Here is a 12,109-nt window from a genome sequence, read left to right on the forward strand (position 1 = left end):
GTTTATTGTAAAGGGTGGGCAAGGTGGCTCCTCTCCCGTGTGTGCGTGTGAGGATGAGGGTTTTACCTGTTGCTCGTTGATTACTCTAACGGGCAACAGGCGTACAGCCACACTGATCCCGGGCCAAATTACCGAGACCCAAGACAGGTGTGGCTGCTCAAACCACACCATCCTCACACCACACACATGACGGGAGTTCCTGGGAGTTTTTCCTTGCCCCGGTGGGGGGGTTAAGTGGGACGCCATTGGGGATGCCTTTGATTTCTATGTGAAATTGAGATTGAACCGTGTTTCAGGTCGATGTCAATAAATGAAATAAACTGTATAACAATGTGGTAGAATAGAACAGGCTCAAAATGAGAGTCTCTGGATTCCCCTCGTCTGGGCGATACGAGTCCCGGTCTTTTTTTTTTGGGGGGGTACTGTACCTCTTGCCGGTGGGGTAGAAACGGGAGCAGCTGAGCCCGTCCCAGGCGCAGTAGGGGTCTCTGGCCAGGCAGCAGTCGGCGCATGCCGATCCGTAGGCATGGCAACGGTGCAGGGAGACCTGGGAGACGCCGTGCTCCGAGCTGACATACAGCTGTTGCTGCAAAGTAAACAGTTCAAATGTCAGCAGCCCTGTTTGTCTTCGTAAGTGGGCGGCTGACAGGAAAATGAGGCGCCGTGCTGAAACAATTAGACCTTATTATCTGGCTCCCCTGCTATTCTGGCACCTCTCTATGCTCAGGATTTTTTTTTTTGTATGTATCACGAGGCAGCTATGAATAAATCAATATTGTTATTATTATAATAAAAATATACCAAAGGTGTGGAGTTACCAGGCAGACAGAGAGACTTACCTTTTTCGAGGATATTCTCAGGTTTGTTACTGGTGCTTGGTTCTGTAAAAAAAACAAAACAAAAAGAAATAAAAAAATCGGCTCTCAGGGATTGCTGACTCGTTGCTTGTTTGCAAGAATATCCAGAGGAAAAGTTCCGCTTCTCACACTTTTATCTCGCTCAGTAGCGCAAACAGAGGTTTTATCAAAACTATAACAAATGCGCTCTCATGTCTTGAGATGTTGGCACGTGGGAGCGGAGGCGACCAGAGAATCGGAAAGCCGAATCAAAGCGCCTCCTGCTTTCATTCTGGGAAAACACAGCAGCAATCCAGGTGCGCATGTAGATAAAAAGAAAGCGCAGACTATTCCGAATATAGATTTTGAATGTTTATGCGGGCTGCGTCTCGATCGGTTTGCCAAAGATAAACTGGCGTGCGTGAAGGCTCGCCCTCGCCATACGGCGGCGAGGGGCTCAACCGTTTCCCTGAGCGGCCAGTCAGGGCGCTACGGACCTTTTCCCTCTCCGTCTGCCCGCCGCCGGCCTTTTGTGCCGCCGCCAGGCTCACCCCCCCCCCACCCCCCCGCCTTTGATGTGAGTTGGTGCCGGGGGATGAAAAGAGTGATGAAAGAGAAGTAAAGAGAAGAGACAAAGCACAGACCTTAAACACTTCCAGCTCCTCCAGGATCAGATCTTCGTCCAGGGAGCGATTGGTTGGGAGAACGATCACCTTCTGCACCGTACCCCTGTCTGGGGGAGGCGGGTGTGGGGGGCACCGAGAGGGCGCGGGTCAGAAAACGGAGGACGCGTTGGTAAACATAAGCAGCTGTGGCAGAGATTCTCCGGGCAGCGTACCAAGCAGTCATGTGTGGGTATACTATAGAGATAAATATTTCACTATAAGGCTACACATATATTATATCAGCATATTATACCATACTATAGAATATTTCAAGAAACAGTACAACTGGTTACTAGTGTGATCATTACATATCATTAATATGCACTATTTACTATATACTATGTTTCTACATTATGTAACATGGAAGTTGGATTACTGAAGGTGAGACGGGCATTCTGTCCTATATTTTTCAATGGATATCAGGCTAATAGAAACATATACCGCAAAAATGCCCGGCATAGCCTCCACCCTCCACTACACTATCGCCTATATGAAATGTATACTCCCTATTATTTCAAAACCTGAACTCTCAGTGACTGCTACGCCCACTATCAGCTCACTTACTGCGACAATAGGCCTCACATCCCTTTTCCCTAATGATTTCCTAACGAAAGGGACTCATAACAGTGGAGCGCAGCTGTTTTCCAGGAAACCGTTGCCAATTAAGATCGGTTTGTGTTTGCCCCGTCTGCAGCAGCGACATAATTGCATTGAGGTCTCCGAACACATCGAATTCAGTCCACCGCACTGAGGTGACTTCTGTGACACCGCAACATCTGGGTGGGACGTAACAAGACTGCGGCGAGAGTTGGGTTTTTAACTATCGTAACCTCTTTACGCAACACATTCGCGGTCAGGTTCTGAAAAGTAAGACCGGCTGAGATAATAATCCGTATTTTCGATGCCTATTTTTGTATTCATTTTCACCCGTCCCAATGTTATAAGAGCATTACCGGCCTCCGTGGCTCTTATCCGTTTGTACCTGTGCCCAGGAACAGGACTTGGTAGCTTCCATCCGCTGCCATGACCTGGTCCACGGCCACGGTGGTGTACTTGTAGTCAGCGTTGGTGCGGACGACCAGGGGTCTGCGGCCCACCGGGTAGATGGGGTTGAACATCACCGGGTGATTCCTCATGAACATCACCACGTCGTCAGGGAACTCCTTGGTCGTCTGGATGTCGGGGGTGAAGGCCCCGCCGGGACACTGGGGAGGGAGGGAGTGAAGGAGAGAGAGAGAGAGAGAGAGAGAGAGAGAGAGAGAGAGAGAGAGAGTAACTTATTCTCAGATTTTCCTTCACTTATTATTGCAAATAGTTGATTGCATCCTTGACTCAATCTCGTTGGAATTCACCCGAGAGGTTAGATAAGAGAAGCAGTTAAAGTAAGTATTTCAGATTTTTAGTCCATGACCTAATGCTGAACTCACGGTTCCGGGCCTGGGATAGGGAATACGGCCCTGAAAAGCCATCCACTGGAAGTTGGGGCCCTCCCTGTGCGCAAAGGGCCCATTGAAGACCGTGAGGATGTCGACCATGTTGTACGCGCACACTGCCGAGCCCTTGAACACGGAGCTGGGGAAACAGGACGCATATTTTCCATGAAACGAAAACAAAAACGAAACCGGACCGAGCCGGATGATCCAGCTCCCAGCCTAAACATCAGAGCGCTTCCTAAGCTCCGGCGCTTCCGTGGGACGCCCCGGCAACACAATCTGGGTGGGACCGCGGCGGCACACACTCCGGCAGGGGAGAGGCTTCGCCCCGGTTCCCCCCGAAAGGATCCTGATGCGGTCTGGCCCGTCGGTTTTAAAACAACGTCGCGGGAACGCATAAAAGAGAGGCATTGTTGGAGGAAAGAACAGAGCGTGGGTCGCGGATAGAAATAATAAAATGCAGACGAGGACGCTGGAGAGCTCTGTGTTTGGCTTGGCGGTGTTGAGAGAGCTAGGATTCTGCAGATGATCTCGGGGTAAGAAACGGCCGACGGCTCCGTCACGTTACACATTAACTACCAGCTATTAAGAGACGAAAAACGACGCATCAAATGACCCGTGACTTTAAACCGTTTAAACCCCACACGCAACATCTCCAGACTGTATTAATCAGAGGATCAAATTATATTTGGTTTATTTGGGATAATTAAAGCAGCACTAAGTAACTAAGTTGATCTTTTGGATTTGGCACCCTTACAGTTTCCGGGTGCAATTGCAATTTTACACCACAACGTCAATAACTTATTTCACCAGAAAAATCGGAACCTTATCGGTCACTTTTCAATAACAGTCTGCGTTACAAACGCAAATGTAATGTGCACCTAGGTGACAGCACTGACCTCACCGCTTCAGCGGAGCCACGGGGGGCCTCTCTCGCCTCTCACGGGGAGAGAGGAGGCACGGGGAGCGGCCCCCTGCTGCCGGTGCAGGTACCAGATGTGCTCGGCCCCGGCAGATGGGCTCACACTGAGCGAGCCAGAAGGCGAAACAACGCCCGTGGCGCAACGAAAGCGAGGGCCGAGGTGCCCGGGTGCACCGCTGGCCCTGTCTCATCCGCGCCGCCGGGGAGGTGGAGCAGCTACGATTTGTGCAAGCGTAAGGACCGGACATTTTGACCAGCAGGATCACCAACTATCATTTTTGTGAAATTGTTTTAAAATAAATTTTACCAGACAAAAGAACGGTGCAAGTCAGTGTACCAAAAAAAAGGGTAGGAGATAGATAAAAGGTATGGCAGTGGTGATAGAGTCTTTCCAAAGAAAAACTTGAATCACAGAGAAGGCGACTGGAAAATCGTTCATTCTTTTATTTGGGTTTAACTGACCAAAGGGGGGGATTTCATATCACATTATATACGAGGGCTGGAGCAAGGTGTCTTTGGAAAATTCATTAATCTTCATAAGACCATTACACAACACTGTATATATTCCGCAAGAGATACCATTTGGCTTGACATAAAATGGTAGGAAGGCAAATAATTTCACTACACACTAAAGAATGTGATTTTGAAAGCCATTTGGGGTCAGTGTGGGGTTTGCTGCACTGCACTAGCATTTTGTCTGAAAGGCAAGAGCCTTAGGAGAAGATGCTGTTCCTACAGTATACGATGAAACCAGCAAGATGTGATTTGCTAGCTACCTTTCTATGATTTGGTGGCAACCAATGTAGGAAAACCTTGGGTATCATAGGACACTTCCTCGTTCGGTTATTTGAATTTTGAGGAAACAAATTTCAAGTTGCAAGGCATAGTTGTAGCACTGAGAGTCTATTAAAGGTATTTTAGTTGTGGTATTTTCCACTTAATTTGGTTGTTGTCAGTTGGGTCTTGCGGCAGAGCTGCCTGTCACACGCTGCCCGAGTTTTCAGGGCCTTCCGACACAGAGACACAAGTGATGGGGTTGAAAAGTACCAGTTTTATTGTAGAGAGTGGGCAAGGTGGAACAAGCCCGGAGCAGATGGAAGAAATGTCATGACAAGGGCTCCTCTCGTGTGTGTGTGTGTGTGTGTGTGTGGCGATGGAGGTTTCACCTGTGGCTCGTTGATTGCTCGAACAAGCAACAGGCGTACAGCCACCCTCATCCCCCCCCGGGCCCAATTACCGGTGTGGCTGCTCAAACCACACCACCCGCACGCCACAGGTCTGTTTTGCATTAGAGTAGATGACCGACGTTACCATGGCAATGTGAGCTGCTGCGCAGCATTTAACGTTTGGACTCGTCACACGGCGCTACCTAGCTAGGTTGTCCGATTCATCCAACTCCTGGACGAAACACACACTAAGAATGAATGTCCATGAATGGTTACCAAGGTGATCTGAAGTCTCCTCGCCATTGAGACAGAGCCAGTGGATCAGTCTGTTGAACCACACAAAGACGTTGTGCTTCCAAGCAGCTTGAGGTCTTGACCTTCCTCAACAAAACCATCATTACATTATTAGCTCATTACGTCAAACTACTGATGGGCATTCCCCAATGTCTGGCTCCAGGATTGTTGAGGTTAAGATTCATCGGCGCTGGTCTTACCTTGTGGACGTGAAGACGCCAAACACCATAAGGCCCTTAGGCTGATCGGTTTCCAGCAAAAACACACTCTCTGGAAGAGAAATGCACAGAGACAAGCCCACACAGCACACATGGACACCGCGCACGCGCACGCACACACACACACACACACACACACACACACACCCGCACGCACACACACACGCTTGCGTCAACAAATCACTATTCATTATACGCCTTATCACATCATCCCTACAGAAACGACAGCTGGAGAATTGTTGTGTGTAGGGTTTAATAAATGTTGATACGTTGAATCTGAACAGCTGAACGGGAAGCACACCCGAAGCGCCGTCAGCCATCGCCTTTAACTTACGAAGTCCAGGTAAAAAAAAATAAAAAATAAAAATAAAAATAAAAGCCCGAGGAACATTTGCCGAAGGACCGACCCGGCTTGACCAAAGACGGCACAAGAGCTGTTTTGACAAAAGATCCAAGAGTTTCCCCGTCGTCCAGATTAAACAACGCGCTTGCGACCGTCAGCGAGGAAACGGATAACTGTTTTTGAAAAGGGAAGCGCATCCAAAAAGCAAGCTGTCGGGATCCAGGACGGCGCCTGGTCGACGCCGCCGCCTATTTTGGAAAGGGAGTTGATTTTGGAATGTGCGGTGCTGGTTTGGGAAGCGGCGGGGACACAATAAAACTGGGGGCCTGGGCGTCCTCCCCGAGAAAAAGAAATTGCGATTTTGAATCCAATTTCCTGCATTTCTAGACATACATGCATTCGGGGACGGCCGCTGGACCGTACCAATATGGTGGCCTGGTTGATGCACGACATTCGACCGTGAGGTAATGGAGCGAAACAAAATGCAGTCTGGTTACAATTGTAAATTATCTTTTTTTCTCTACTGAGTGGGAGAAGCAAAGAAAAATGTCTGACACATCTTTTGTTATAGGCTATCCTTTGCAAAGTAGCTACTTACTGGAAGGCGCAGGTCAGGCACCACTTCCAGAGATTGCTCCACAGACACTCTGACGATGGTAGGCAGTGGGCCAAACCACTGAGGTAAATGAGGGGCGGACGCAATCTTTCGAAACTTAAAAAACGCATTGTTTTGCATCTGTCATTAGCACAAGTGCTTTCGATACATGTCATTATGTTATTTCAAATTGTATAGTTTACAATGATGTACTGAGGGGGGCAACTCTCTGTTTGGCCCAGGAGGGTAGAGGGGTCCGGACCTCCCCCCTGGGCCCACCATAATTTTCCGCCCCTGGACCGACCGTGTACGCTCGTACCGAGTTCGTCAAAGTGCGTCTCGGTGCCGTCCTCCTCCAGCACGGAGCACACCATGCGGGCCTTCAGGAAGGTGGTCCACTTGTTCACCAGACTCCGCTGTCCTCCAGTGTCATTCTGCAATGAATGCAACACACTCCGTCGTTAGAAGGGACGTCACTGCAACGCGTGACGATATCCGTCTCCGAAGGACAGAACACAGCCAGTCCTGACATCCGGCATTTTCACTTTGAATTACCTTTAATTACTACTGATGTACTACTCAGCTACAGATATTCTTAATCAGACCACAAATTGTCATCTCATTCTCAACTGGCCAACAGTTTGTTACCAGTCATAAATATTATTCTCGAATATGTTAATATGTCATACTAATGTCACTCACTGGACACACTCTGGCCACCATGGTGTGTATATTTTTCGTATTCCCATTGTTGTCCGTCAACCTCTCGCGGAAGAAGAAATACAATTTGGCATCGTTGGGGTCCATTCCGTCCGGTATCAATTGGGCGTCGATGAAGATGGGCTCTGCGTGATATTTCATATTTCATATTTACTCGCTTATGTGCCCCACACCAATGTAACCATTTGCGTGGATTGATGAGCGTCAGTAACTTAACAGGAAGTGGACTCTATATACGGCTCTGAACGTACCGCTCAGCCACTTGGAGTTGTGCTGGTCCGTCCGCACCGCGTTCCTCTTCGTCAGGCTCCTGAAGATGGCAGCATCTGTCCCCATGAAGTCGATGTACATGCCTGAGAACAGCTCCTGGTCTGGACGGACACACACACACACACACACACACACACACACACACACACACACAGTAGTAATTATTATCAAACTCACAGGGTACAGTTATGGATTTCATCTTTTAATCTTCATCAGTGACGGTGATCAACGCCGGAAGAAAGGTAGTGCTGCACTGTCCTGGTGGGAGAGGGGGAAACCTTCTACCATAGGTTGCACTGGTGGTCCTGCCCCAATCATGATGTCACAGTACCTGTTTCCCATCGACACCTGAGCAAAAGGAGCCTGGGCCGCAGCCAGCGGTGTTACCGACTACAAAGTTTCAACTTCTGGAGGCGAGGGCAAAACTAGTTTTATTGCGCATAATTGCGCCTAACGCATCGCGTGCATTATCTTTATGTCCGGTTTATAGGTGGCAATAATCTGTAACAGTTAACAGCGTGTTTGACACTGCGGTGGGTGGCGCTTACGGCTAAATCGCTGTGTGTTCCCTCACAGCTGCACTCTCATTCCATTAGTGTCACCTCATCATTCCATCAGTTCCAGGTCATGCTTATGGGAGACGGGACCCGGACGGCCGCAGGGGTTTCTAATGCGCAAGGATGGACTGATGCAGCCCAGATAAAAAAACCTTTTCACTTAATTGGGTCCAGGCGCTGGCTGGGATCGTTCCCCCTCGCCCCGCGTCTCCACGGGGGCCCGGAGTGCTGCATCGCCGCTGAACTCGACTCTATTTGGCAGGCGGGAGGAACCGTAAACCCCACTGCTCCTCACGTTGAGTCTATCTCGTCCCCCTATCCGGACCCCCCCGTCCCTACCGCCGCACCCCCCACCCCCCCCCCACCCCGCTCTGGAGACCGGACATTCTGAGCCGGCTGGCGGGGGTCCGGGGGGGTTGTCGCTGCTGACATGGCGGCGCTCGGGTGTCAGAAACAAGAGCCTAGCGTGTGGCCGCCTTGGGCCACGTCGCCCCTTCTCAAATCTAACCAGGGATCAAAGGTAAACACAGGGGGGGGCGCACAAGTCGGCCCACAAGGTCGCCGATGAGGAGAAAGAGGGCGGCGGAGGTCAGCCCTGCAGCCACGAGCGCGTGTGCGTGTGTGTGTGTGTGTGTTTAGGCGTCGAGTCGGTAAAGAGAGAGAAATGGAGGGTAACAAGAGGTGTGCGAGCACTTACTGAGCATGACGGAGACAGTATTGACCTGGGGGTTGAAGGAGCAGCGTCCCTTTCCAGATTCCGTGCCAGAGTCTAAGTGGAACACTTGCTCCTGCCAGAGAGAAGAAAAGCAACGCGGTGACATGGGAGTTGAGGGGATATTCTCAATAAACATGAGAATACGAGCATATCAAATGTTCGGCAAGGCAGCCCCGCTCAAGTTTCCCCTTCCTCTGGGTTTTAAAAGAGACACAGACATGGTCCCAGGCCGTCCACCTTAACTGGCCTCACTGGGATATTAAATGGAGCGTTTCAGCTGGGGGTGGAGGGTAAGGTTTTTTTTTTTTTTTTTCTGAAATGGCCTTCGCTGTTGAAACCATTGTTCCGCCTTAGGGGTGAGGTGGCTGCCAAATGCCCCATGCCTTTTCTACTGGACCTCTCTCGCCTTTTCTACTGGACCTCTCTCGCCTATATCCAAAGAAGGGCAACTGGGCGTCATTTTTTTTTGCTTTGTTTCATTTCGCTTCCTTTCGTGGGGATGTGAACGATGCAAGCCAAGGAGCCCTTTTCCAGGAAAACGTGGGGAGATGAACCACTTCTTTCTGTGAGCTTTGGCCAGCGTCTTTACCACACACACGCACGCACACGCAAGCACACACACACACACACACACACACACACACACACACACACACACACACACACACACACACACACACACACACACACACACAGTCTTCTTAGCGCCGTGGCACACATTAGTGGGTCCGCACATCAAGGCTAAGGCCAATGCCACGGCCTCGCCGTCAGCATCCCTTAATAGCAACATGATAATCTTTACAGATCGCTTCGTCTGAGACGCTGACAACTTAAAGCCCTGAGGTCGCCAAACAGAGTAGCCTGCCTTTCAAACAAACCCCCAAAATGACAAAACACATCGCGGCGCAGAAAGGGTTTGGAGGGGAGCGCTCCTCTTATGAGCAGAGTTTGTTGTCTGTGGCTAAACTGTCTGTCGGTCCTCGTAGGACTGGAGTCGTACAACCACAGATAAGAGTAGAGGAAACAACTCACTCACGACTTGGGAGAGAAATGGCGACGATGAGATAATAATAATAATGCATAATGTATACTTTCAGGTGACGCAATGTTAGGTTAAAGGTCCTCCACAGCTCCTTTTGAAATATAACAGAGATGCATGTGACCCCCCCCCCCCCCCGTCCCTCTCTCCTGGGGTCCCAGTGGGCACGCGGTCGAGCTGCAGCATTTGTTCACTGTTGAAATTTGGTCAAATGTTTTTCAAAGCGGATACCAGAGCTTTCAGCTTGGCTTCTGACACGGCTTTTTTAACATTTCGTTTTCGCCCAACATGGGTGGCTGTCGCTGAGTTCTGACAAAAAAAATAAAAAATGGACACGCTTAACTATCCACCCAAGTGAACACCGAGACACTTTGAAGCGTGCCGACGCCTTCAATGACAGAATTTCACTTCTAAAAAATGGACTATTTTGTCAAACCGGGAAGAAGTGAGTGAGCGGAGCACCTCTGGCCTTCGACCCCTGTTGACGTAGACGCAGACTGGGCTATAGGCTCCGCTACCACACATGAACAGATGGGTCCTGTTGTAGGGCTGCACCACTCGGATGAAGTTCCCACAGCCGTGCTGGTGAAAGGAAAGTGGGAGGAATGAGGGAGGAAAGAGAATGAAAAAAAACCACAATAAATAACGTTTTTTCTTTTCCTCGTGGATGTCAAATTCGAAGATTAGATCGGAAATAATGAGAAAGTCGCGCGCGAGACCTTTTTCTTTCTTTCTATCGCGCGTCAATAAACGCTAAAGAGCTCAAAACGCCATTTTCTCACCGAAATATTGAAAAGGACATCAAAGTGACGAACCGTCTCCGACTCAAACTATTTTGTCAAAAATCCCTTCACGCCAGCCTTGGACATTGCCGCATTCGTGCGGGTGGTTGCTCACGGGCGATGACAGGGATGCTAATCTGGAGAGGCAGTGCTCCGCCTTCTAAAGATCTGGCCCGGAGCCAAGGTGCACAACCAAATCGAGAACCCAGTTTTATCCTTCAGGACGTATCCAATCCAGCCGAAAGTGGCTGATGTAATCCAAACTTATCTCACTCATCGGGGGAACCGACCGCCTGCCTCGCGGGCAACAATCAACGTGGCCGGCTTCTCACCGCCCTGGTATTGGGGGCTGTGGAAACAAAGTGTCACTGGGCGAAGCACGATACTTCAAGGTAAGCACCGCCACCGATCCCTCTACTGGGCTCGAACTCCCTCTCCGGCTCCAAAGCCGGGGAGGAGAAGGAGGAATGACGGCCTGCGGAAAAAAAGAGGATGAGGAAAGAGGGGTGAGAAAGCGGGGGGGGGAGGGGGCGTTTTGAGAGGAGGTGTGAGTGATGGTGCGGGCGGCGGCGGCAGAACGGAACGGAAAGCAGAAGAGTATCTCCTTCTGGAGGGGGGCGGGGGGTGGAAAAGGAGGGAGGAGGTGGGGAAGGGAGGGGGACCGGAGGGAAAGTCGAAAGTAGGGAGGGGAAGGAGAGAACCGGAGAGCAGCGCCCAGGGAGCTGTTAGGAACTTGGCCGCCGCCGTAGAAAGCAGCAGCTGCCGCAGCTCACCGCTCGGGCGCGCACGCGCGTGTCCGCCGGGGTCCGTCGCCGAACAACAACAGCATTTCCAGCGCCGCCCGCCAAACCGCTGCGCGCCGGCGTTTCAGCTCCGCCCGCGTCACGGTCCGGAAACCGTCCCGTGGCTCGGCCCCCATGGAGGCTTGAGAGCGCAAACAGACTTCATCGGGGTGGGACTCGATGAAGAGGTGGGCCCACATCGCTCCCCTTTGATGACACCCTTCCCGTGTGGACATTGCGCGGCGGCTCTGCAAACCCCACCCCGTCGCCATTGGCCACCGCCTCCGTCGCGGCAAACAGAATTTAATATACGCATGGGGGTGAGGGGTAGGTGGGGCGGGGTTGGGGGGGGGGAGGGTCATAACAAACTGATGAAGGTTCTGATAGTCGGGCCTAGAAAGAGAGAGGGGGAATGATTTAAGCACCAGACTGGAATAGGCCAACAAAGAGTACAGGGAAAAGTGACTGCGAGATGGAAAAATCGAGGAAGCAAAAAATAGATGAGCACGGGTCTCTGAGCAAAAAAAACAAAAAAAAAAAACAGGACAGGGTAGCAAATAAGAGAAGCGTGACAGAGGAAGGAGAAGAGGAAGAGGGGAGGAGGAGGATAAAGGCCCAATAAACACAGACGGCTCGCCCAAATATTTGCGGGAGCCTCTCCACAGCGACCGGGCTGTGACTCAAGGCTGCGCAAATCACCCAGGCTGACTGGAAACCACTTATTCTCATCTCCTACAATAGTGTTCTGTACCGATTCCTGGCTCTCCGGCTC

The 12,109-nt window shown here is 50.7% G+C and overlaps 1 protein-coding gene across 1 annotated transcript in view; it reads right to left on the bottom strand.

Moving 5' to 3' along the window:
- sema3c (sema domain, immunoglobulin domain (Ig), short basic domain, secreted, (semaphorin) 3C) overlaps positions 1–12,109 on the bottom strand; it is a 36,444-nt gene that overhangs the window by 5,340 nt on the left and 18,995 nt on the right. The window contains exons 5-15 of the mRNA XM_080022024.1: positions 10,236–10,355; positions 8,717–8,807; positions 7,444–7,563; positions 7,175–7,317; positions 6,792–6,906; positions 5,517–5,586; positions 2,929–3,073; positions 2,484–2,706; positions 1,481–1,569; positions 840–881; positions 429–586 (exon numbers count right to left, since the gene is read on the bottom strand). Of these exons, the coding sequence (XP_079878150.1) occupies positions 429–586; positions 840–881; positions 1,481–1,569; positions 2,484–2,706; positions 2,929–3,073; positions 5,517–5,586; positions 6,792–6,906; positions 7,175–7,317; positions 7,444–7,563; positions 8,717–8,807; positions 10,236–10,355 (1,316 nt within the window). The remainder of the gene's footprint in view (positions 1–428; positions 587–839; positions 882–1,480; positions 1,570–2,483; positions 2,707–2,928; positions 3,074–5,516; positions 5,587–6,791; positions 6,907–7,174; positions 7,318–7,443; positions 7,564–8,716; positions 8,808–10,235; positions 10,356–12,109) is intronic.

Source organism: Zeus faber (genome assembly GCF_960531495.2).
Source record: "Zeus faber genome assembly, chromosome: 21".
Classification (NCBI taxonomy): domain Eukaryota; kingdom Metazoa; phylum Chordata; class Actinopteri; order Zeiformes; family Zeidae; genus Zeus; species Zeus faber.